The sequence below is a fragment of the Microchirus variegatus genome, assembly GCF_963457635.1.
Source record: "Microchirus variegatus genome assembly, chromosome: 13".
Classification (NCBI taxonomy): domain Eukaryota; kingdom Metazoa; phylum Chordata; class Actinopteri; order Pleuronectiformes; family Soleidae; genus Microchirus; species Microchirus variegatus.
Window position 1 is genome coordinate 1,659,366 of NC_139814.1, and position 26,400 is coordinate 1,685,765.

The 26,400-nt window shown below is 39.2% G+C and overlaps 1 protein-coding gene across 1 annotated transcript in view; it reads left to right on the plus strand.

Annotated features, from left to right (window-relative positions):
* The window catches only part of LOC310936319 (receptor-type tyrosine-protein phosphatase U-like), a 311,175-nt gene that overhangs the window by 221,324 nt on the left and 63,451 nt on the right, over positions 1–26,400 (plus strand). Inside the window, exons 11-13 of the mRNA XM_083900361.1 lie at positions 2,319–2,421; positions 6,099–6,378; positions 14,200–14,236. Of these exons, the coding sequence (XP_083756487.1) occupies positions 2,319–2,421; positions 6,099–6,378; positions 14,200–14,236 (420 nt within the window). The remainder of the gene's footprint in view (positions 1–2,318; positions 2,422–6,098; positions 6,379–14,199; positions 14,237–26,400) is intronic.

The window sequence follows — 26,400 nt, forward strand, 5'->3', positions numbered from 1 at the left end:
TAAAAGGTTTTGGCTGAACAAAGGCTTTTATTCAAGCAACGTGAACACAGACAGAGTTTTCTTGTACTATTTACAGATGACATTAGAAGTCTCAGCTCAGACATTAGAGAAGCAGTGAATGTGAGGTGAAAAGGTTGCCCAAATGGATCTTGAGATTGGAATGGAAATTGCATCAGCGGGGAATGAAAAGACATATTTCTACAAATTGCGATCTGCAGGCTTTCAAAGACTATCAAAGTATCCATTTTATATAATTATGCTGTTAGAATATGTCAATATCATTATCAACAGACCATCTGCCTGTTTCTGGTGGAAACAGCACATGTCACATTTGAACAATAGGTGAGACACCTGAGCACTGCACGTGTGATCTGCGTCTTAACAGTGTGATCACTCATTAAATGAGTGCTCATTTTGGTGCCCATGTTAATACATTTTATTAACAAGGGCACCAAAATTAAAATTGTGTGGCAGCCAGTGTGAACCGGGCCGTATAGACAACACATAATGCAGGTTATATGTCAGACAACTCGTCTCTTTGCCACCTGTTTTCATCATAAAAGTGAAGATGCTGAATAGATGTTTAGTCAACACATGCCTGTCAAAACAGGCCATAAAACATACAATTATGTCCTCATAAACTCCTAACAATGCTCTATAAATCCTCCAACATTTCAAACCGCGGTTTGCTGCAGACATATTTCTCTTGCTCGCAGTAAATTTTACCTGTCAAACTGTAACATTCAAACATTTCCCATGGTTTGCAAAAAAAAAAAATATATATACTAATGTTTTTTTTATGGGAGTCCCAAACACAACATGCTTTATCATATCCTGTACAGAGTTCTGGACACCAGCGTTTGCTTTATTTTATGCTTTATTTAGGACTTTATTTACTTTTACAGGCAAACATCCAATATGTGCACAGATCCAAAGCAAAACATGCATTGCATTAAATAAAAACTAAAACACCACAGAGTCAGCAACAGCAGCAGCTGTGGTTCAGCACTGCCAACAAACATTGGACCCGTTTCTTTATGTTACATCCTTGTCAGAGTTATGGTTTTACACAAAGCATTTTAGTCACAATGGAGTTCTGTACCACAGTTTTAGCCAGTTTGTGCTTTAATAAATAATTAATAGTTATTTCTAACAATTCATCACATTCTTATGTTCTGTAAAGGAATATACACATCATTTATTACCTAGAAAAGCACTCTGAGAGCGCAGACCTTCGCCAAGGCGGCTCAGTGCCTACAAAATACACTCTGCCGGCACGGATCACGCATTATGAAGCTGTATAGATGAGTACCACCTCTAATAGATCTTTTCAAAGGCAAACCCCACTGTAGCCTCACAGTAGTGCAACGGTGAGCAAGAAGGTCACCAGTTTGGATCAACCAAGCAACCAAGGGCCTTTCTGCGTGGAGTGTGCATGCTCTTGTTAGTTAAAATATGTGGGTTAACTGGACACAGTGAAGTGAATCTAGGTGTGAATGCAAGAGTAAATGCATGCGTTTGCCCTGCAATAGACCTGTGACCTGTCCAAGGCATACCACGCCTGTCACTTTATGTCAGCATTGCTCTCTCCTGGCCGTGCCATCACAGAAAGAAGCCCAGCAGGAAGCCAGAGTTTAGTAGCAAGCATGAAAGTGTAATGTGGGATTATTACTCAAATTCAAATATTGGATTGAGCCATCTAACATGCACTACCGAAGGTCCTTCGTAACACTGCTGTGCATAATGAATACTGCAGCTACTGCCTGTTACACAAGCTCATTTTTATAACAAGTATTAATGCCCACTGCTACAAGCAGAAACATTTGTGTGTTGTGTGCCTTTTTTTTTTTTTTAGCACATCTGCTTTATCAGGATAGTCATTTGCTTCACTACACACTCCAGTTAATTCACTCCCTGTAGTAAACAGAGATGGAAACACTCAACCTCTTTGTCCCCAGAGCTTTTCTGAGGTTGAACAATCTAATTATATTATAAGGGCCTGTTGTTTTCTCTGTAGTTGGCTGTCGTTTCTAGTCGTCATCAGTCAGTGACAGTGTGTGGGAGGCCTGCTCACGCTGCAGTACACGGGGGACGTGTGCTGGTAATGAACAAAGATAGCACAGGGTATCTTTTTATGTAGGGTTGAATAAATTACTAAAATATCCAGTGCACGTGCAGCATCTTATCTTTTTAAACCCTGCAGTTCAAACAAAATACATTTGATCCTTCCCAGGAAATGTTAAAAGGTAAATATTGTACTTGTCTTGTAGAACTGACTGCCTCATGTGCTTTTCTCCTTTCTCAAACTGTGTTCCTAGCCCCAGTGTTTGACTATGAAGACATCCCCTCGCCGCTGAGTGAATCAGAGAACACTATCACTGTGCTGCTGCGTCCTGCACTGGGAAGAGGGGCTCCTGTCAGGTATAACGCAAGCATCCAATCACTTCTCCACACTCTGATATGTATAACTGCTGCCAAACTCTAGATTAGGTAGTTTTAATAAAATTGATAGCACAGAGGATTTCTATGAAAATGTCATAAAATATTTGAAGGGTCACATGAGGATTGACTGACCACTGTGAGCTGTAATTGAAGCAAACAATGAGTTGGCCATTATCGATCCATGTCAGCTAAAACGTCACAACTTGCTGACTCAGCATAATGTCTGACAGCTTTGCTATACTGTAATGAACTCCACACTGCAGTTGCAGTCACAAGCCAAGGTTTGAGGAGAGCGCAGCCATGTAAAAAGAAACAGTGTGTAACAAATGAGGTCCCATCGTAGGTAGACAGACTTACTTTCAAAGGCAGACATTTTATTTTATTTTATTTAAATATTATTTAAATATTGTAAGATGTTGTAAGAGTTTGTAATAGTGCATATTCAGAAATAGTTAAAACAACCATAACATTGTCAGAATGTGTTAAAGGAGACATATTATTACAAGTTAACCTAGTTCCCTGGTGTCCAAATGAACATGTCAGTGTCTTTGGTCAAAATACCTTAAGGATGAAGCACCACAGCAGTTCAATCAACCTGCCAAAACAGCCCTGTTCAGAACGGTCGGTTTTGAAGCGATTATTTGCCGACTCTAGCCAGCACATTGCCTTCATATATAAAATGTAAATCCTCTGAGGCTGGAAGTTTGTGTAGAACTCTGTGCTGCACTGTGCAGCCAATAATAGAACACTTTGCAGACTTCCTATGCAAGGGCATACTATTGCCTACGGAGCCCCTGAAATGACATGAGAAAAAAAAAATTGAAAAAATTGAAAAAAGAATGTTTTTTGATTTTATGATAGAGAGAGAGCTGCTCCTCATTAACAAGAAGCATTTTGCTTTTGCAAAGAAATGCATCTGTTTATGTTTAAACACAAAATAATTTTGTGAACTGAAAAGGAATGACAATGCTGCTTGCTTGCATGCGTGCGTGCGGGGGTCGTCCATTGTGATAGCGGAGCGGAGAGTCAGCAGCTGGATTTACAGCCGAGGTCAGTATTAGTGTGTGTATAGGCAAACAAACAACAACCACAACGACCGTTACTCATTGCATTATCACAAAATTACAATTTTAAAAGTTGAAAGCGTGTTTCGTTTGTAGTAGGCAGTGGCTATTACGTTTGTTGAAAATATATTACGTTGGGATTATTGCAACACACGTATCTGTAAACACACAAACAGATAAACACACTAGTACAGTTGTAACATGTATCCTGTTAAACTGTAAACACTCTCACCACTGTCCACAGTGCTGAACCAAAGAAGCCCTGAACATGGTGCAATTAAAAATGTTTGAGCAGCTGGCAGTCAAAAGAAACTCGAGATCTCGAATTTCCAAGAAATTCTGAACAAAAAAAGTTCTTTCAAAAAAAATGTTTTTTAAATTTTTGGGATTTTTGGAAACTCGAGGTCTTGATTTTGAAATTTGAGATCTTGAGTTTCCAAAAAATTGTGTTAATTTTTTTTTTTTTCTCATGTAACTTCGGGGGCTCCGTAATTGCCCTTGCCTGCACTCTGGTGTTTTTTAGGGACAGGAATGTATCAGTCTGACATCAGATTGTGTGCAAAAGTCAACATCACATGTTTAAGGCAAGCCACAAAAACATGACTGAGTCATCTTTTTTCACACTTTGCCTATTCATAGCGTCTCCAATGATAAATAGAAGTATTAAAATGATTAAGAAGTTTATTTTGCATAATATGTCCCCTTTAAAATTCCTTAATATATGCTAGCTTATGTACAACTGATATCAGATATCACAACTGATATCAGATTTATAATATATCAATCACAATGCAATTGCATAATTACTTCACCTCACGGAGTACGAGAGAAGTATTGTTTTTAGTGGCTCTATGTGACGGTCTGTCTGTTTGTGTTTCCGCACTTACCAATATGACCAACAGAGGCCGACAGAGGCTTGTTGCGTGAATGGGGTGAAGTCTGCCATCTATGATTGCCTTGTTCCAACTGTGATAATCAGTATTATTATTGTTTTCTGTCATGTATTGTAATATATATTGGGAAAAAAGCGTATTATCACAGGTTTTGATCCAATATTTAAACAGGAAATTCTGTTTACATACAGTATGACCTGTACTTTTTTCCCACATAATATGTGATTACACATACACATACTCATAATAGAATTAGAGAGAGCAAATAGAGAATATTCCGCAGACTGCAGTGTACCCCCCATTTTCTAAACAGGATTAACTGTCAGATTTTTCCCCTCTGTGTGAAGTGGAAAACAAAGTAAGGATCTACTATCATTGTATGTGGCAGTGTGCCTTAATATCCAGATATTGGAAAAATATTACTACAGTTCAGTTTTCCACAAAACATCTGATATCTGGCAATCTTTCCTCAGCAGAAATGGTGACCAAACAGCATCTTCACTAAAAGGCCATAGATGTGTAACTGATTATTATTATAATAATATTGTTTTTTAAATACTGTGTAATTATTTATTCATCTTCATTTTATCTCCCTATTTTTCCTTTTATTTTGGGTACTGTACCAATGCAACCTATGTTTGTATGCTGTATGAATCTACAGTCTGTGCAATTTGGCTACATCTGTGATGATTGGATCACTGTTTAGTTGTGTGACATCAATACAATAATTTATAAAAGAAATGGAGTAAACTGCATCTGTTAATACAGACAAATGAGTGAAAACCCATGAATATAGTACTGTAGGTGGACTTGGATTAAAAGCCTAATATTCAATAATTGAGGGCGACTATCACTGAAAAAGCTTAACAGAGTCGGCTGGAGTTCAACAGAGTCTGACGGCTCTGACAGCGTTTTGCATTACGTTCATCTGCGCAATATCATAGCCCGTGATATCAGAAAATAACTAGTAATATCAGCACAATAACTGTTGAGGAATACAGAGCGAGGCTGAACAGTACAGCGCAGCTTCACGGCTGAGACAAAAATAGACTGCGGGATGCTGCCGCTGTTTGGCAGGTGCGCCTGCAGTTATAAAACCAATCAACGATTATTAGACTAAAACATTGAAATATGCTAATAATTCTGATATGTTCATACTCAAAACGGACGGAGCAACCTTAGCTTAGCGTTTTTAAATGATATGTCATGTTTGTAGTAGAGCTGTGAAAATCACTGTTGCTTGCAAAGTTTGCATTCCACTTTTTTACCGTCATCTACTTTTGAAAAATGCTGCCACACTGATGATGTCTTTGACATGGATGTGACAGGAGGACTGACTGTAGCCTAACATGAAAAGCTCAAAATTCACGTCTAATTAATGGCAACGCTAATCTGTCTGTCGCTCTTGAGCCACGGAGCGACAACAACCCACTGGGCTGGACTAAACCAAAATTGTGGAAAACAAGGGGGGTGTTCTCTGAAGACAGGCTGTTACCTGTGAAGCACGGGTGCTGTAAAACACCCCTATTAGCATGTGGTTCTTTCCTCCTAATGAAATTCACCATAAAAAAAAATAATAATAATAATAATTTGTCGACCAGTCGACTTTGACTTTACAGCCCTAGTTATTAGTTTGAATTATTCTTGTTATAATTGTAAGATATTTTACCACTAAACCACATGCTTTTTCTTCCTGCAGTGCCTACCAGGTTGTGGTGGTGGAGGAGGACGGGTCCCGTCAGCTGAGGAAGAGAGAGCTCGGCTCCTCTGACTGCTTCCTGACACCTAACTCCCACAACGAGGCCCAGGCCAAGGGTGCTCCATATTATTACACAGCAGAGTTGGCTCCCAGCAGTTTGCCTGAGGCCACGCCCTTCACCGTGGGCGACAACCACACCTACAACGGCTACTGGAACAGCCCTTTAGACCCCACCAAGAATTACCTCATCTACTTTCAAGCAACCAGCAACTTCAGAGGGGTAAGAACTTAAGATGTCACACTTGCCTTATTGTTTGTGGAGAGCAGTCACACTACTTCTTAATTTTAGCCAAGTTGTCAGTAAATTTATGTTTGTGCCAAAAAAGTCAGACTCCAGGAGGCAGCGTGAGAAAGAAGATAGTCATTTACATAACAAGGCTTTACTTATGTCTGGATGAAGTATTGTGTTAGGCATTCTTAGGAAAGCTTTTGTCGATTATTTTCAAGTGGTTTATCTTATCTTCTGCTGAGTTTCTCAATGAAACAAGGAGTTTTTCCTCCATAAAACCACATTAAAAAAAACATCACACAAGCTGTTCTGCAAAATGAAGTTAAACTGCTTTCAGAAAATAATTGCTGGCAGAACACATTTTTTAATCATCCAGTTGTCAGATTCCCTCATATTCATGCTCTTAGGAAACCAAATGCTGGCCTGCAGGCGTCAAAAAACAAAACAAAAATCAAATGTTCTGTAAATCATTATGAACATATGCTGCACACAGTTTCCTCCGGTTAGTGCTGAGTGAAGCCTCCATGGTCCAGATGACCAACCTCTGGTCAACCTCTGGTCAACCTCTAGTCTTTGTCAGCAGTAACATTAGTCACATTTCCTCCCTTTGGATCTGAAATCAACAGTGAACTTTGACCCAATTATGCAGATTCCCCCCTGAGACCATATTAAAGGCTTAGTTCAGGTTGTTGTTGGGGTTATGTGAGGTAGTGTCCTATAGCTGTTGTGATACAGGTCATTTTGGCCCTGTCTCAACTGGCAGTAAAACAGTTTCTCTTCTGTAAACTCTGGTTTATAATTTAATCATGTTTCTTATGTGAACGGTATTTCATCATTAATTTAATTATTAATCAATTTTTTGATTTGTTGTTTCTTGGTGAAATCCATTGCTCGTTTCTGGTGTTTATCAATAGCACATGACATGACACATTTTTCTAAATGATGTTCCCATTTAGCAGAAAATAGATGTTAAGCAGGGCACATGCATGGGCACCAGTATGAAGTATTTATTGTCAAATGCACACACAACAAACAAACTCACCATCTGTGTCTTCCACTATAAATGTCAATAAAAAAGTATAAATTAAAAATCTGGTTGTAGTTGACACCTGTGAACTTTTAATTTCAAAATCTGACATGGCACTGGTCAAATTGTGCATGTAAATGCTTCATTGCATGGAAATTGGACACTCTAAGGGCCAATTCCTATCTTAACCCTCAATCTTAACCCTCAAGCTCAACCCTTAATCTTAACTGGCCCTCAAAACCAAGTGTTGAGGGTTATTTTGTCACTTAGAAATGGGACACCCCTTAAATGCAGATACGTCTTCAGACTGTAGGGGGCAGAATAACGCGAAAGCTGCGTCCAGTCTGTCAACTGCAAAAAAGAAGAAGAAGAAGAACACATTTACGTCAGGATTATTCATTTATTATTTTATTTCAGTCAAGTTATTAGGTTGTCAGTTAGTTATAAGTTGATACTCATACGAATACCACAACCACGGACATATTCAGCTGACAGTTACCACACACCATGGCTTATTGAAGGGTAAACCATAGCAAACGATCGCGTGTGCGCACCGGCCGACTATTGACAAAGATCGTAAAATAAAAATAAATGTTACGCAACAATGACGTCAGTAATCCATAATATGGGCCTAAACTATGATAATACAATGGTTTTCATCATTTTTATATCTCTATTAACAAAGAAAATACTTAATTTGTATTGCACTCGCTTCGCTGCTTTCGACGCCATCTTCCTTATGTGAAAACACGCAATGCATTCTGGGTAGCCCTAGCTCCCAAGGGTGGTGTCGGAAAATCTCAATATTGAGGGCGATACAGCCCTTAAACTTGCCCCTCAACTTAATTTTTCTGAGAATCGGAACAGCACTTGCACTAGAGGGAGCGCGCATTTTTGAGATTGAGGGTTAAGATTAGGATTAAGCAAGGAATTGGAATTCACCCTAAATTGACCGTAGATGTGAGAGTGAAAGGTTGAACGGTTATTTATCTCTATGTGCGCCCTGCGATGGACTGGTGAACTGTCCAGGGTGTACCCCGCCTATCGATCCCTATGTCATATGAGATTGGCACAGCCCAGATGGATGTATTCAGATTCAGTCTAGACCAGGGGTCACCAACGTGGTGCCCGCGGGCACCTGGTAGCCCGCAGGCAGCCAATACGGTGCCCGCGGGCTCACTTCACTTCACCTCACGTGCATGTATCCGTATGATCTCTCAGTAAAATATCTTTGATATTGTTTATAAAAACTGGTAATCGTTAGGAGTAAGCACTGGAATTAATGTGTATGCAGTTGAATGCATAATATTAATCATTTAAATGGTAAACAAAAAAATAATGTTAATGTGGTAGCCCTCCATATTATTCTTTAGCCTTCAGGTAGCTCTCTGTCTCAAAAAGGTTGGTGACCCCTGGTCTAGACTCTAAAACTACAGTTAGATGTGTCAGTTGCATGTAGTCATACAGATAGAATATCAATATCATTATGAACAGATCTTTTCTCTGGCTCACACGTGGCTGACACCAGTCTCATGCTGCTAACACGTGTCTCGCACGAGGCTAACACCAGTCTCACACGCAGCCCGACAAGTCTCACACGAGTCTCACCCCTGATTTCCACCGCTTGCGGTGTGTCTGCGTTGTGTCTGATTGGTTCAATTTAAGCCAATGTGTGTATGTCCACAAACTGCAGAACGTCTGTGTGCTGACTCCGGATTTGCACCGGCGATCCGGAGCCCTCTATATTTCCATAACATATTTTGTATACACATAAGCCCAACAGCACTGAAAGAGTGTAGCACCATGGGCTGCAAGACATCAGCTGTTTGGGTTGCTTTTTTCAGCATAGAACTGAATAACATGTTCAATGAATAGGAAAAAACAGTGATAATGACTGTAACAAGTAAATGCCATTCACACCAAAGCCAGGATTAACTGCAATGAGGTAACAGAAGGAACTGTTACCCTGGGATTTCACTGCGTGTTGTGTTGCATGACGGCTCCGTTCCACTGTGTGTGTTCAATCCGCCATCACCCACCTGCTCCACTCACAGCTGCATGGCCGGACAGCTGGAGCCGCAGTGGATTGCGTATCACTTCTGATGTTGTGACAGAGATGCACACATGTAATCTAATCCTAGTGTTAGAGGAGAGGTAAGCAGAAAGCGAGAGATGGGACACGTCTAACAGTACTTCACTCGCCATTAAAAATATATATATATATGTATATGTATATATATTAGGGCTGTCAAAAGTAACGCATTAACGCACTTTCTCACTTTCATCGCGCTACGAGTAGACGTGCAGTTTATGAACAGGCAAGGCGGCGGGCAACTGCTTGGGGCCCCGAGCCGATAGGGGGGCTCCCGACACTCGGAGCCTTAATCATGCATCAGTGAGCAGCCGCATCCCCGTCTCCCTTAAGCAACAATGGTTGATTTGCAATGACATCTCAGTAGGAAACCTCCCTAAAGGGGCCCCACGCCTCCTCACGCTAACCTGTGTGAAGCTGAAGGAAAATGAAGAGGAGTTATCAATCAGGAAGTTGGAAGAGGAAGAAAAAAGAGAGGATGAAGAAAAAAGAAAGAAAGACACAGTTGTAAGTGGCGCTACTGGCGCAGATAATGATATAATCATAACATTAACAGTCACTGTCTAACTAACGGGGACACAGACAGCAGCTAACATTAGCGTCAGAATGCTAGCTGACGCTAACGCTAACTAGCAGAAGAAGTGCTTCTCCTGCTGTGGGTTTAGTTCCCCCAAGAAAACTATTTAACTTCTATACTTTATATTTTGTTTATAATGTGAGTTATTTACAGTGCAATGTGTAGTTTTTTAAAAAGTTTTTTCAAAGTTATTTACAGTATTTTATTTTTTCTATTTATTTATATTGTCTTATAATGTGGGTTCTTTACAATGTAATGTTTATTTTTGTTAAGTTAAGTTTGTATAGGTTTTTACAAGTTATTTACAGTATTTTATTGTTCTTTGCATTTATATTTTCACATACTTTATTTATCGCTCCGTTCCTACAACAATATAAGGAGAAAATTATCATTTTTCTGGCATATTTACGAATGGTTATTAATCTTGATTAATCGTGATTAATCCACAGCTACCATGTGATTAATCTGATTAAAAATTCTAATCTTTTGACAGCCCTAATATATATATATATATACACCTGAAAGATTATATCCAAACTGCTACGTTTTTATATGAAAACAGCATTTCTAAAGAAACACAATCCCCATCCATATGAGCATTTCACTTCCACACACCTGAACCTGCAACTGGAAGTAATTGTGAAAGGAGTTACTCATTCACAACTGTCAAGTTGAGTTGTTGCTGAAAAAAGACCTAGGAAGAGAGTAACCACGTCATCCTTTGTAAAGGTCTCCATTTTCTCTGTCCAGACTACAACACAGCCTCGCAGTTTTCAAGCTATAATGGAGGCAGCAGCCTTTTCAAAGAACTCAGGGTTAGTTTGGACAGCATGCAGGTATACCTGCAGCACAGCTGAAGCATTTCTGACAAGCAGTGTGGATGTAGATAAGGAACAGAACGAGATAAATATTATAATTCATGTTGTCAATTGTCTTTTTGTCTTGGAAACATCTCAGTCCAGACTGTAGTTGTGTTCATGATGAGATATTTGCCGCTTGAGAAGAAAGGAAGAATAAAAAACAAATTATTTTGACAATTACCCAGGGAAAAAAAACAAAAATTAGATGTTGGGGGCTTACTATCAACCGTGAACTGCGGCTGAATGGAAACAGTAATTGCTTTGGCAGAAAAGCCTTCAGTGGGGCTTGAAAGACGTGTGACTGGGTGATGCCAGTTTCATGTAAAGCACACATACTCTTCTTTTACTGGCTGGAAGGATACGCCAGCAGGCTCTGGCAGAATGTCCATATTGACTCTTCTTTGTCATTTTCCTGACTGATTGGACTATTGACTCTATACTGCCCCACACAATTTTTGCTGGTATTGCTTCATTTCATTTGTCATCGTAAGCTGCGACATGTATAATAACAGACTAAATTAACGCCAATTATGTACAAAAAGGCTCCATCTGTCTCTGTCTCCATCTTTTGCGTAGAGTAGAGTTTCCTTTGACTAAAGAATCAAATCTGTGATTGAATCTTTTTTCTGTCCTTGTCCCTTTTTTATAAGCAGCTGAATTTAATATAAATCATTTTTCTGTATCCATGTTTATTAACACAGTCACCACTGGAAGCAGTTTATATCAGCTGCAGCCAATCCCTGTTTATTCCCTATGTAAGTGACCTTATTGTGGCAGTGTGGAAACAACCTGGCCACTGTAGTCAATGTCACGTGAAGGAGACAACAGCACATGTTCTGATAGACTGCAGACAGTTTAAAAGAAGAGTGATGATTAATGATAATAAGACACAGATTAGGGAGAAGTGTATATTTAGGTTTTGTAAAACAATGAGGCTAATTGCGAGACTATGTTTAAAGAGTGAATCCAGAGAACAGCGATGAGTGCAGTATAGCAACATTACAAAACACATCTAAAAAACAACCCAGAGACAAATTGTTTAAAAGACCCCAAAAAGACGTTTGAGATTATTAATAGTGTTAAATAAGGGAATAGGCAATACATTTGACATTTTAAGAAAAAATTACGATTTGGTTTAACAATAATACTTATTATTAATTACAGCTAACTCGTTTCCTAGACAAAGAGCAGCTGGTCAGAGATCAGCTGGTGGACAAAGTGAAGAGCCTTGTATTTTCTCAGGAGTTGAAAGAGTCAGGTGAAGAGGACATATTTGTCCTTGACATTTTTCTAACTACTTGTTGTCTTGCAGCAATAAAACACGGCTTCACAATCCTGTCCAACCGACTGAGGGCCTTTCTGTGTGGAGTTTGCATGTTCTCCTTGTGTGCAGATTTTCTGCGGGTTCTCCGGGCTTCCTCCCACAGTCAAAAATCATGCAGATAATTGCACCAAAAATGAAAGCGCACTGCTCGGAAGCATCTTATTTCGCGATATATCTGATGCATTTTCTTCTAATATCTCTTGCATTTCTTATCCAAACAATGTTAAAAACTGGCGCCGCACACACTGGTGCCCATAATTATGTTTGAATAAGTAAAACCCCTTTAAATTAAAACTGTATTGTTTTTGTCCTCTCACTTAAGGCGTGGGTCTTGATAGAGACCGCCCTCTTGTGCCTCAGATGGCACCAGCCTGGCTGGACATGTGCTTTGCTTTTTAAAGCAGGAACTTACGATGCAAATAAGGGACATAAAACCTGAGGCAGACTTTATAGGCCACTGAGATTCCCTGATAAGAGAGGTCCTGCATTTGTTGCACTCTTCACTCTCACCATTAGGTGCCACTAATTCTTACTCACTGGACCTTTCAAATTTATGTTCCACGTGTACATAAAATTGTCTCCGAAGATTCAATCTGTGTTCTCATGAGTCAATTGTTTGTATTGAAGTCTATGAGCAAATGGCTTCAACAAAACTAGTGATTATGATTTGACTATTTCCATTATTATCCTATTTAAAGTCAAATAGATGACTATTATCCATTAGCTATGTCAGGCTTCATATTTAGAAGAGTTGGGGTGTACCCTGACCTCACAGGGCCACTATTATTGTGTCATTATTATTTTCTCCCTAAAAGCTGCAGTGTCTCCATCCTTCATTTCCTCTGCATCAATAAGGTTTCGGTGTTAAGGACTTCACGATTTTGCTTGATTCTGTCAGGGGATTAGGAAATATTAATTTTTTAGTAAGAATGGTATCAGATTTGATTTAAAAATGGATGGCAAGTGGTGCATTCTTCAGTGTACTGTAAAACTTACAACAGCACTGGGGCCTCAGTTGCATTAAATTGCTACTGTGACATTAGCTGGTGTTTCTTTTCTTTTCCAAATGACCAACGATATATGACATACCTCCTGCTGTCGGCAGGAGTAAATATGACGTATCTGTTTGGCCACTGTTTCAACTACAACAGTCTTTCTCTCTTGGACGCCATTGCTCACTGTAGGCAAAAGCACAACAACCTTGCGCAGCGACCCCTACTGATCGGGTCGGGAAATTGCAGCGCGAATCCGTCACCACGACGCAGAAGTATGAAGGCTCGAGGGGTCTCCGTGGTTACGCAGTCGGATAACGCATTACGCAGTCGGAGAAGTATAATGTGGCCTTTAGTGTCTATAAGTTGGCCATGTGATCTGGTGTGTACCCAGCCTTTTGCCGTATGTCAACTTAGATTCGGTCCAGCAGCCCCATGAGGATAGATAGATGATGGATGATGGATAAACATACGCCATTCGCTCTTCAACTCACTGTCTTGTCATTTGGCAGTGATTCCCTGATAGCCAAACTCTTCTAATCGGGCCACCGCTCAGTCTGGGGCGTGTTTGTCACATCTGTGAAATTTAGATGACATGAAGTTACAGAATTAACATGGTTGACCTTTTACATACACATAAAACCCTACAGTACATAATACACTAGATATAGAAAAATACTGACTTCTCTGACTCTAAGAATGGCCTTCTATATTCCAGGTAACGGTGGTTGGTTTTTATTCAGAGACATAATCACAAAATGTCCTCCAGGTGGAAGTTTAATCCGATGACTTACATGGCCAACTGTGTTGCAATTTTCAGACAAAGGTTGTTCTGAGTCATGATGAGGTTACACTGTAGCACTTGTCTTCATAATGCTAATCAATGTGTGTTCACGGTACCAGACAACATTAATTAACTCAGCCTTTCTTTTGCTCACAGGAAACAAGAATCAACTGCATTCGGATCGCTCGCAAAGGTAACACCTTCTGTTTTTCCACTCCTCCAGGTTGTTTTGTGTCTCATCAATAAGTGAAATGACCTTAAACCAGGCCATCTTCGAAGGTTTCATCTGGTCTTCCTCTCCCTGAACTGTTTTTTAATCTACCTTATTGATTGTTGTATAATTTTACAGCACACAGAGAGGTGTTATTCTTTTGAAAGTGCAGTTTTCAGGGCTTTATAGCTTAATGGCAAATGCAAGTTGTTGATGCAGTAAAAGTTAGAGAGACAAAGTGAAACCAGCACTTTTGTACAATTGGTAATGACCAAAGGACAACAAAGGTAGGGTTTTGAAAAAGAAAAGAAACTTATACTGTGATTTAAACAGTAGTTAAGATGGAGACTCTCTAGTTTCATGAGTTGAATTGGATGATTCTGATTTGCATAAAGAAGCCTGGACTTCAACTTCATGCATATGAGCAGCAGCCAACCCCTTATCTCAAAACGCAATGATTCACTACCAGAATGCATTGAGTGGCTGGTTTCATGGACAATGAAACGTGGAAGTGTGGAAATCACTGAACCAGTGGACACATACTTACAGATCAGAGAGTGGCACTGTTCTGAAAGAGAGAGTGAGAGAGAGACGGTGAACACTATTGACTGCTTTTTCGTCTGCAGAGAATTACTGAGAAAATTCTAATTGTTGGCTGTGACTTCAGACTATAGCTGTCCTCCAGCTGTTTCTCCAGTGACATCTGACGGAAGCATATTCATGAATTTAAACTATATTTGCTGCATTGATTAACACATATTTAACTGTAAGACTGTTCCATGACATTATAATTAGTTTTTATTTGCACACACACACACACCAATTAGTGACAGTGAATTTGACCAAACAGGTGTAGTTGTGGGTGCCATGCTCAGGGGCCCTGATCAGCCCTTGACCTGTCTCCGGATTTGAACCAGCAACCAGTTAATTATTTATTGAATTATTTTTTCTGCATGCATTACATAATTGTTTTAAAGAGTTGTGTTTTCCCCCTCACTCCTAGATGTAAATATCGAATTAATTAAGAATTAAGAATAAATAATTCTTCATGTTAATTCAGCTGTCATTTACCATGGAAGATGTGATTTAAAAAGATCCAGGAAGTGCAGTTTGAAAATGTCAGGGTAACTGATGAAACACATTTACTTTACTGAGTTACCATGGTGCTGTAGTGGCTTCTTCACACTGAACCACACTGGTTAATTAAAACACATACATGCAGAATCAAAGTGTTGAACAATATTACTCACTGTTCTCTTGATACCACACAACCTGAGCCTGAGACTGACTGAGCTAACACTCTCTACATCAGTCAGAGCTTTGAGCTTATACAGCACAGATTTTAATGTTGAAAGCATTCAATTATTCAGTTTTAGTTTGAGGCAAATTGCTATTCATATAATATAAACACCATCTACATTGATGCACTACAAGTGTTGCATTACAGTATCAATCCATTCCTGATCCAGAGACAATATCAGAAGCCTTGAACTTCAGAAACTCAAATGACCATAGACATAATCCCTAGACATGTTGCTACACAGTTTGTGTGTGCAAAATACCATGTAGAGCATTGTTATTGACCAGTTTTGCCAACAGACTTGCTAGTTAAGGAACGCATCATTCCTCCTCAGTTTAAAGTCCTCCTTTCAGATAAAAGTACACTTCTTTCTTATTCTGTAACATATTATTTTACAGAACTGAGCTAAACTCTATCCTTTAATTGATACGACCTTCATTAAAAATCGTATTGAGACTTGAGACTACAAGAGGGTCCTGGCCAAGACACACAGCAACAGCAGCAGCAGCACTTTTATCCAGGTTGTTGGCAAACAACAGAATCCTAAAATATAACAAATATGTATAAAGTATTTGACATATTCACAGAATAGTTTAGTCAAGATCCCATAAGTGGCAGTTTATAATTAGAAATCCAAATGCACTCCAGTGTAGTAAAATATAAAGGAAAAATTCTTACATTTAAAATTAAGAACCTAGACATTTTGATTCTTCAGTAAGAAACACATGAAAACAATTATACAAATCATAACGATATTAAATAATTGGGACAATAATTATGATTATTAGAAACAATAGTAGCTGTCAATAATATAAACATTGTGCCTAATAATTTAAGGTAGTAAATTAATGTATAACACCAAGCAAACACTTGTGTTAATGAATAACCATTCATTCATAGTCATTCATACAATTGTCTGAATCATAAACTATCATCAGAATTCACAATCAAACGAAGTGAATCATTAAAACAACTACTGACAGATGTTTCTGCCCCAAGTTATTCAGAATTATCATAAAAGCATCCAGTGAGACTGGTTAAGACTCCCAGAGTCCCAGCAGGTGGAGCAACAAAGTGCAGACATTCAGGTTTGCACTGACACAGACCGTTCAATGTTATAGTGAATCCTAATATGACAATAAGCAGATAAGATAATAGTGCTACACCAGGGACACGTCCAACACTTGTCTTCCCATCTCTTTACCCTGTGGACTGATTTGTCAAGCACTGTCTGACAAAAGTTTGTATCCCCATGTATCAGCAATTAGGCTGCTAGAAAAAAAGGGTGTCATTACACAGTATAATCAGAGCATGGAAATAAGAAGTGGTCCATAAGAAGCTGGCATCCTGGAATTCCCCCGAAAACAGCAGCAGCGATGTCAAGAGACGGAGGCCCAGTTGGTTTATGACATAGTGAGAAACTACAGTTGAGTAACAATACTGTTTACTCATCAGTCTTAGTATCGAATATGTACTTTGCTGCATTCCATTTAGAATGGAACTCAGACCTGGGGCTGAAGTCACCCCCAGGTCTGAGTTCTTCAATATTATCACATTCCATTTTTTGGAGTCGGAAAAGCAACCATATCTCTGGCTCGCAGTTATTAGCGATACCAGTCACTAACATTGATCTACAGCGTAGTCTACGGCTAAATATGACACAGTACAGTATAACTTGAAGGTTGTGCGTTTGATTCTCGTCTCCGCTAGTCTACATTAGAGCTTAGATCACAGTACTATTACTTTGGTGTTACAGTACATGTTTGCTGAGACGTCATGAAGTCATGTGGAATAGAACTGGGATTTTTCAGGTTTCTCTCTGTGATTCTAGATGCTTGTGCTGTATGTGGTATATGCTGCATCATATCAGAGACTCCGGCACACATATTCTGGATCAGGCTGCTGCTTAAGGGCTTTGACATGGACTGTGTGCTGATGTAGGTGAGGACGGCTCTGTGCCAGTCTCTCCTCGTCACAGACTCTGGAGAAAAGGTCAAGGCAGACATGAAATCTGTGTTCTCACTCTGTCTCTGGAAACATTCACGTTGACATTTTTGAAAAAAACAACAACAAAAAACCCAACAACATGGCTTTGAAATCCACAATGCGGCAGCATTACTTTTCTTCAATTTTTTCCCTCCTGCCTCCCTGGGAGAGGAAGAGGCCAGGAGTGTTTGCTTGAGAGACAGACACAGATATAAGCCTCTCAATTCAAACAATAGGGGAGCAGGAAACAGGCAGAGGGTGAAATGGAGTCATCCCCCTCGTCCTCCCCTCTGAATTATGCCTGAAGTTTTCCGTGCTCTCTAGAAAGGTGGCAGTTAAATTGGATTCCTCTCTGAACTCCTTCTTATCTGAAGTGTGATGGCATCAAAGAATCCTGCTTTACTGTCTGCGGGCATGATGTCACATAAGTAGATTATGGAAGGTGGGTTGCAGCTATTTTTATTTTTGAAAAAAATATTTTTGCTGTAGTTGAGCATATATGGTTATTGTAGACAGGCCCAGAGGACACATTGGAGACATTGGTGTCCTGCTTTTACTATAGCTGTGACTATTACAGGAAACTAACCTTTCTTCAGACAAACTTTGAACACAGTGTGTCACAGCTGTGAAGTTACAGTAAAAACTATATTTACAGTGGAAAATACAGCTAAATCACTGTGATAGATTGTATAATTGTGAAGATACAGTAAAATATAATATTTGATCAATAACATTAATAAAATGGTGGTACTGCTTAGTTATAGTGGTGTCTGGCCGGTTGTAATGTGACATTACAGCAAAATGCAATATTTATATTTATAATATTCTTAAAAAGCTAAATCACAACATCTGCTTTGTTGACCAGAAAACCATGGTGTGCGAACTACGTTATGAGAAACTTCCCAAAAATTCAACTCGCGCTAAATCGATAACTAACACAAAAGGTGTGTTTGTAGCATCAGACACAGGAACCACGCTACGACATGCCAAGCAGGTCACATCTTACTGCAAATGTATTTCCTTCCATGTATGATCATGTTATTGGACGTCAGTGCAGATTTAGTGGCCTTAACAACAGATTGCTGCATCTTCAGAGCAACACAGAGCTACATTACTCTATATGACTTCTCTTCTGTCTAAAAATGACAGATCCATCTCCGCTAAAAGAGAGGAAAAATAGGATTAAGAATCAAATGGAATTGTGACCTTAAAGTGATTAACCTTAACTGATTCCACTGGTGCTGAGAAAGTAGTCCCTCAAAAATTCATGCGATGCGAAGTTAGTTTTGTTTCAAATATTATTCTATCAACACAGATATGTACATCGATTGTGTGCCGTTCAGTGTTGTATTTCTCAGAAATTCTTACTGCTTACTGTTTTTACTTACAGCACATTATATGGACCTGATTTTTATTTGTATTTTCTAATTATTTAGAGTTTGACAATAACAGCAGAATGTACATGGCTTTGTCAAAATAATAAATCACTTTTTTTTGCTATCAATCTTTTAATCTGCCACAATAATGTCATAATGAATTTAAATGAAAATACCTCAAATTGAGGTAAATAAATTAAATCACAGGTTTTTTTTAATCACTTGACAGCACTCATTTTAATCTGTATTTATAAAAAAATACTGTACATTAGATTGATATGTTGAAATGATCGTTAGTCTGTGAGTGTACATGATGACTTGTTCAGGACTCAAAAATACTTGGGACTTGACTTGGACTTGACTGCTGAGACTTGGGACTTACTTGGGACTTGCCAAACAGTGACTTGGTCCGACCTCTGACTTGGACCACCAATCATGCCAAAGTCACGTAAATCACCAATTCTCCTCATTCTGATGCTTGGTTTGAACTTCAGCAAGTTGTCTTGACACTAGCCTGGATTGTTTTAAAATGTCCATCAAATTCAACCAGATTGTTAAATATTGAGACACTGCACATGTATCTGTGTTTCCACAGTGAATATTAGTTATTAGTTTACCATGATAACCACAGACAACCACAGAACAAAAACAACGTGCAACTTGATGATGTCATCAGCATCAGCAAGAGCATCAGCGGTTGTTGATATATATTGTGGCATTTATTTGCTGCTTCAGGCATATTTCGTTGTAATGTTTGCTTGTGTCACTAAATGGAGGAACGTTGTGGTTTTTCCATTACAGTGAAATGTGAAAGCAGAAGGGACATTTTAGATAAATGATTTCTTTACATCCTCATTCCATTCATTCACATTTACCTGTTGTTGATATGACAACCTTTCCCCCGCCCTCAAACATAAAAAAACTTAAATGGGACATTTCAAGTATTTTTTGAATTTTCTGTGTTTCCATTTAGGTGTTTGTAATGTTCTAATAAAAGTAGTAGTAGCAGTAGCAGTAGTAGTAAAGGGACTGTGACAGACTTTATCTGTTCCTGCTGGCTGGCTTTTATTTGAAGTTTTATGTTGGATGTGTCAAGCTAATAAAAGGAAATGGCAAACAATAAAGGCTTTAGTTTTATTGACAGTAGCTCAAGCGCTAACACTGACCCACTGTGAGACTGAGACCTCATTCAGACTTGCTGTTAACATCTGTCTTCAATACAATCATTTTATCCTCACAAACAGAAATAACACAGGTGTATGTATGTTTTACATGTGTTATTTACATGCGTCTCCGGTGTCCACATCAAGATCTGATCACGATCTGATCACAGTCATCCCCCTTAAGTCACGTATTTCCACTCACATAGTTATTGTGGGTGGAGCGGAGACACACTGACTCTTTGCATTTACACTTCTGTTCAGTGTGGTCACAATGTGTTTCTGACTACTTCCCAAAGTGGTTTGGCAGATCAGATAACAATCAGTCCTCGGGTGTATTTACTCCTGTACTTAAAGGGGTCATGCGCTTACACGATTGCAATCCGATCACAGGTATAAAGGAGGCCACCAGGGGATCTGTTCCCTTTTTTTCTGAGATTCTGTAGTTAGCTGAAACAGCATCATTCTCAGAGCAAAAACAAATAGTTGGCAGTTCTGTCTTTGTTCACCCCGGTTACTCCCAGTCTGTCCTGATTGTGTCATCAGATTTGATCGAAAAAAACACATTTGGAGGTGGTTTGAGAACAAATGCGTCCACTTTTGCTGAGCTGCATAAATGTTTCATGTCCTCAGGACGCATTATAGAGACTGTTCTCTTAGTTGACATCCTCTGACTCGCTGCAATTTCACTGTAATTGCAATTTCGACGTCAGAGGCGCAAGTCGACGACTTGTGTTTTTTTCCCGTCTCTCTCTCTGTGTGCACGCTGCATCCATATTGACTGTTTATGTTACAGAGAACTCATTGTACAGCTGTGCTGCTCCACTGTGTCAATGTAATGACGGCAACCAAATACTTGTCCAATCGACTTTTACTTTATTGACAGATATGTGAAAAGATTTGAAGTCATTCATGCCCTAAAAATGCAATTTTTGGATTTTATCAGATTTTAAATTTTTAGCCGTCCGATATCCGATCCAGTGATTTTAACCAGTATCATATCTGCTTATCACTAGTTAAAAACATAATTCTGCTCTCATGAATGGACATGACATCAGTGTGTATTTCAAGTAAGCCAAATTAGATCTCAATCTTTCACAGTTGATTCATTGAGGACACATTTTTAATGCCAGGTGTGAACAGTTCAATAACAACTTATAAAGCCTAGAAATACCAAAATAGTACGAGCAAAGTCAGACGTTTCACAGATGAGCAAAACAGATAATTTGCTCGCTCTCATCCTCTTTCTCACATAGTTCACACACTGGTATAGTGAAATTAGATGAAGATGAAGCGAGAGATAACGTGACTCTAATTATTATTATTCAATCTATTGTATATTTTTATTTTTATTTGTGGCATTTTCAACACACCCTGGTCACAATTACTCAGCTTCACTCTGTTCACATACCCTGTTATATACAGTATTACATACACTAGATACAGTAATATATACAGTATACAGTAAATATAGAGTAGAACAGTATTTCTCAGAGGAAGCTCAGTTACTACTGGTGGTACACGAAGCCACAGTTTGACAACTATGGCTCTAATGTGAGGGGGAATGGAATCCCACTTCCTCCTTAATTGAAATGTGAATGCTAACTGATCAAACTTAGGTACCCAATCACCCCGAGAGGATGCCCTCATTATTCCAGTACTGCTAGGGTAGAGTAGACATTCTCTAAGGGGAGGAGGTACAAGATTGTGAACGGACATACTTCTTCATAAAATAAAAAGTTATCAAGGCTGGAAAAATACAATTTTGTGTTGGTTGTGAGTATAGTGTTCTAAAACATCAAACCTGCCCCATTAATTAAACATGTTTGTGATTGGCTGTGTCAGTATCGAGTGTGAGAGGAGAGGGCATGTCGATTGCTCTGGTTTCCAGGCCTCAGTCTGTGTCTATTTATGCCGCTTTCCATTAATGATAGGACCTGAAACCTGGTGCTTTTTTTGGTACCTGCTCTAGGGAGGTCATAGGCGAGCTGAGCCGATGCTAAAACTGGAAAACAACGTGCCTGGGTAGTGTTGAGCTGAGCCAAGTAGTGCTGCAACTGTATGGAAAAACTCCATTACTGTAGGTTATTTTTCCCCCCGCTAAAATAATGCAATTTTCCTGCCATGACGGGAAAAGTTGAATTATGATGAAATATGCAGCTCCTGTGGATTTCCCTGTGTGTGTCCACTGCTGGATTATTTTTAGTGCAATAACATTTACAGTGATAGATAATGTGTCCAAATACAGCCCAGAAACCAGAATGACTCACCCAGTAGATTTGTGTGATTACGGCATGTCTGTCAGCCTCCTGTCTGCCAGGACTACAGTATTGTCACCACCATTGCACAGCTTATCAAGCCAAAGTGAGCATTCTGCCTCACTATGAGCCTTTTCTTCACCCGCTCTCTTTTCAGTCAGCGATAAAAAGCATAAACTCCCTTATGTAATGTCTTTGCTGTGTTTAAATACAGAGATTCTGTCCAAGTCAGATGTGCTGCCAAACATCATGGAGACCAAAACATGCCTTTATTTTTCTGTATTTTCTTTCACTCGCCACCTCATTTGTTTTCTCATCAGTGTGATGGATTATTAATGAAGAGCAGGCTGCCAGTCGTGCAACAATAATCCTTCTCTCCATTCATCCTTCACTCGTGCTTAATAGTAATGTTTCACCTTTGGATAAAACACAATAGGGTGCCAGGAGATGATTCATAGAGAGGGAGAGATTTCTGAGTTTTTGGTAGGCCAAGTCTCCTCAGAAGCTGATGTCACTGACAATGCTGTACAGAAACAGCATCGTAGCCGATACAGAGAGACAAAAACTCCTTCTCGTAGATATCAAGTGTCTTTTTAGGCTGAGTTTTGTTAGTAGTTAGCAACACTACCAAGAGTATGATGATGACATCAACACTGAAGATAGAGACAGTGAACGTCAACACAAGAGGTGGGAATATGACATCATCTTTTTTCTCAAAGTAGCATATTCGTTGTCTGCATGGATTCGCAGGGGCGCCGTTTTGAGATGCTGCTAATGATCCAAATTAACATGGTAAGACTCTGTGTAGATTATTAGACATTTATTGGTATTTTTGTTAGCCTAGAAATCTAGACGCCCCTACCGGCAGCAAATGTAATTTGGCTGGCGGGGCAGTCTAGCTACGCTCCATTGAGCTTAGGAGCTGAGAAATCGAGAAACGGACGGCCCAATCACATCGCGGTAGGCAGGCTTAACGTTATGACGACCATAAGTAGCGACTGAATTCCGCATTCTGCTACTCGAAAACAAGGAAGATGGCTGCCGCTGGCGAAAAAGTTTCTTTCGAGTCGGCTTTGAGCGCAACTCTGGACGATTTGAAGTTGAACTTTTCTTTGAGAAAAGAACAGGAAATATCACTCACGGTCTCTTTTATCTGCACGGCCTTCTGCTGCGGAGGCTTCCACGTCCTTTTCGTCCTCCACCCATTTCCAGTACACCGGCTAGTCATGCTCTAGTCTCGACAAAACAGTGAGACACCGCTGACAAAGTCGTTTCGACTTTGCCAGTGTGTCACCTAACGCCACTCCAACATGTTGTAATCTCTCGGCAACAGTTTCTTTTTTCTTCTGTCTTTGAAAGATGTCTCCATTACAACATTTGATTACGGCATGTCTTCACCAAACTTCACAACAGCACATAAACACAGAGCACTCCCACACCTCATTTCCGTTGCTCTGATTGGTTGTAGCGCTATCCTATTGCGTGGAGAGGGAATTTGAAAGACGAGCGTTTATCCCACCCCTCCGATTGAGCCCTGCCTATGGAGAGTTCCCAGACCCTACATCTTGATGTGGGTCTGGCTCGTCAGGCTATATTTTTGTGTCTTGTACACATCAAGTCATTCATCTACCCAAACAGTCACACATTTTTTTCAGATTCCATTTTTGATATGGCAGAGACTTCTCTTTTTTACACCAGATTCTCTACCTTATGCAACCCTACCATTTATCTGGGCTTTGAACCCGGCACACTGGATGTGGCCCTCATGTGGCTGAGGTTAATCTAGAACAGGGGTCACCAACCCTTTTGAGACCGAGAGCTACCTTAAGGGTAAAGAATAATATTAAGGGCTACCATATTCACATATTACGCACCATTTTTTTTTTTTTTTATCATTTAAATTATTAATATCATGCATTCAATTGCATACACAGTCATTCCAGTACTTACTCCTAACAATTATCAGTTTTTATAAACAATATCAATGATATTTTACTGAGTAATCATATGGATACATGCAAGTGAAGTGAAGTGAAGTGAGCCCGCGGGCACCTTATTGGCTGCCTGCGGGCTACCAGGTGCCCGCGGGCACCACGTTGGTGACCCCTGATCTAGAATGTTCAATTAATCCAAACAATGGGGAGAAATGGGGATTGGGCACCTGGCTCTGGGGTAGCCCTGCCCTGGACCTGTCGAGACTCAAACCCACAACCCTCCAGTTACAAACCAAGTTCACCTTCCAATAGGACGTGGGCTGCCACCCAATTAATACTGAATTAAAAAAAAAAAAAAAAAATACAGATATGTCACAAAAGGACAGACAACATAACGAAAGAAGATTTTTAGGAATTATGTGAATTGATATATATCTAAATTGCATTTATATAACAATAGAACAAAGTTGAGTTCATACACATCACAGCCATAGCAGATTACAGTTTGTAAAAGCTTTAGATTATTATCATATGTTCTACTTTCTACAAAGGTAACATTCTACTCCACACTATTGTAGCATTATTGTTATATGGTAATCATGTTTAATAGAAGATGGTATATTATGGTAACACAATCCTAAATTAATATTATGGTATCTATAGCAAAGTAAAAGTAAAAAATCTTTTAACAAAATGTGAGAAAGAAAATGTGTAAGACAGGAATGCTATAACATGATTATTATATATATGACCTATAATGATTCTAAATACCAAGCGATTACCTGATAATAATATGATATTATGACCAATCTATTCCCTTTTTATTACTTAAGTGGAAATCACATATATGTATATATATATATAAATATATATATATGTATATAGTTGCCATGCTATAACCATACTGTAACAGTATCGTTAAAGTTAATTTTTATACATTGCAATTCTTATAATGACTAACCCCCGTAATTTATAAAGCATATCTAACTTTCCTTTGATATAACATTTCCCGAGGGGAAAACCCTGAGAAATGGTTTCGTAGATACAAAACTTGTGTGGGTGTTTTTTAGACATGTTATGCTTCAGTTGGAGAAGAGAGAAAACAATCATCCTTTCATTGGTGTCACTGAGCTCAATCGAGGAACAGGCCGAGAATTAATCATTTTGCTATTTTTTTTTGTATTTTTGAAGAAAGTTCTTGTGATAATTTGTTGTACATATTGCCAAAATTCTCTGATTCTAGGGCAGACCCCCGAACAATAAAACACCTGTACCTGTCACTGCTTTCAAGTTTCAAGGTTCAACATGTTTATTAGCCGTTTGTGCATGGACAGGCAGTCTGGGCACATTGGAATTCTTGTGCAAAGCTTCCAGTGTCAGTGGTATGAAGGCAGAGAAAACAAGAATAAGACACAGAAATACAAAAAGTCAAAGTACAAAACGTGATGTGCAGAACTATATTTAAAATTAGAGAGCAGTATGGGTTCATGCCAAGAAAGAGTACGACTCGTGATGTGTGTTGATGGAGAAGTGTAGAGAAGGACAGGAGTTTGTGGATCTAGAGAAAGCTTAAGTCTGACATTCATGGGTGCCTTCTGATTTTAGGCTGACTCTTCCCCGGATTCAAATCAAATCAAAGTATTAAACACGTTTGATATTTACGACTGCACAGTGATTGGGGTCATGAGCACAACCCCACAATAACAAATGAGAGCGAGTTGACCGGGAAACCGATGTTGCATACTTGTTTTTAGAATGATAACAAGTTGATTCTGTCTCTTTTGTGTTTTTATGTTTCTCAGCACAAAACATCGCGCACACACAAAACAGATATTAACTGAGGATGCCAACAGTCTGCCTCAGTGTATGTTCTTCAGAACAGAAGAACAGACACTGTTATATAACTGAATATAACTTCTGTTATATTCTGAAGTCACGTTAAATCACGCGAGTGAGCGCTGTAGGATCCCAAATCCCTGGAATCTCCTCCCTGAAATCTTTTGATTAAATATTAAGTGTGTGGTTCTGTCTGCTCAGGAGTAAAACATTGAAAATCGATTACAAAGTTTGTTGTGTCTCATGTTTTTTTTAATATCAAGTCAGATTCGAATATCCTATAATGTGGGACAGGC